The sequence below is a fragment of the Aptenodytes forsteri genome, unplaced genomic scaffold, assembly GCF_000699145.1.
Source record: "Aptenodytes forsteri isolate BGI_AS27 unplaced genomic scaffold, ASM69914v1 Scaffold143, whole genome shotgun sequence".
Classification (NCBI taxonomy): Eukaryota; Metazoa; Chordata; class Aves; order Sphenisciformes; family Spheniscidae; genus Aptenodytes; species Aptenodytes forsteri.
This window is the reverse complement of record NW_008794951.1, coordinates 8,002,967-8,004,022: the sequence shown is the minus strand read 5'-3', so window position 1 is coordinate 8,004,022 and position 1,056 is coordinate 8,002,967. Positions and strand designations below refer to the sequence as shown.

The 1,056-nt window shown below is 58.3% G+C and overlaps 1 protein-coding gene across 1 annotated transcript; it reads right to left on the bottom strand.

Annotated features, from left to right (window-relative positions):
• Nucleotides 1-173: 173 nt before the first annotated feature.
• On the bottom strand, nt 174-1,047 carry LOC103895673 (transcription factor SOX-3). Its single transcript, XM_009275351.1, has one exon. The coding sequence runs from the start codon at nt 1,045-1,047 to the stop codon at nt 217-219; it is 831 nt and encodes a 276-aa protein (XP_009273626.1). The 3' UTR covers nt 174-216.
• Nucleotides 1,048-1,056: the final 9 nt, after the last annotated feature.

Genomic DNA, 1,056 nt, shown 5'->3' with positions numbered 1-1,056 from the left:
GGTCACGAAAAAAAAACCTGAAATTGGAGATAAGTTTGTTTTTTTTTGTAAAAAAAAAAAAAAAAAAGGACACAACTAACGGATTTCCTTATTAAAATTTCTCCAAAGTTAGTATTAAGTCTGCTAAGCCGAGCAACACTGCCGTACGTCCCGGTGTAGTCAGGGAGCGGTGATGGGTTAGGGATTAAGACGGGGAGCCGTCTGGAGCAGCCAAGTTTATATGTGAGTTAGTGGTACAGTACCATTCACGCCAGTCCCGGCACTCTGGTAGTGCTGGTGGACGCTGTGTAACCTGCTGCCTTGCAGGGCGGAAGGGTCTGTGGCATCCCCCCCCGGGGGCAGGTACATGCTGATCATATCCCGCAGGTCTCCCAGGCAGGCCCTCTGCGAGTGGGAAGTGATGGCAGGAGGCGGCGAGCTGGGCTCGGATTTCACCACCGAGCCCATGGAGCCCAGGCTCATGGCCGTGGAGGGCTGCTGGCCGTAGGCGGCGGGAGACATGCTGTAGGTGGAGGCGGCGTTCATGTAGGTCTGGGCCGTGGACATCATGGGGCTGTACTGCAGGCCCGTCATGTCGTAGCGGTGCATCTGCTGCAGCTGGGGGCTGTTCATGCCCGGGTGCTGGCTGTAGCCCAGCTGGTCTTGCATCAGTGAGTAAGCCCCGTTGGTCCAGCCGTTCATGTGGGCATAAGTGTCAATCCTCTGCCCCACCCCGACGGGGCTGCTCACTGCGTTGCCACCCCCCGGGGCCAGCAGATTGCCGGGCAGCGAGTATTTGTCCTTCTTCAGCAAGGTCTTGGTCTTCCTTCGGGGCCGGTATTTGTAATCCGGATACTCCTTCATGTGCACGGCCCGCAGCCGCTTGGCCTCGTCGATGAAGGGCCGCTTCTCGGCGTCGCTCAGCAGCTTCCAGTCGGCCCCGAGGCGCTTGCTGATCTCCGAGTTGTGCATCTTGGGGTTCTCCTGGGCCATCTTCCGCCGCTGCGCCCGCGACCACACCATGAAGGCGTTCATCGGCCTCTTGACGTGATCCACCGGCTTGGACATGGTGTTCCT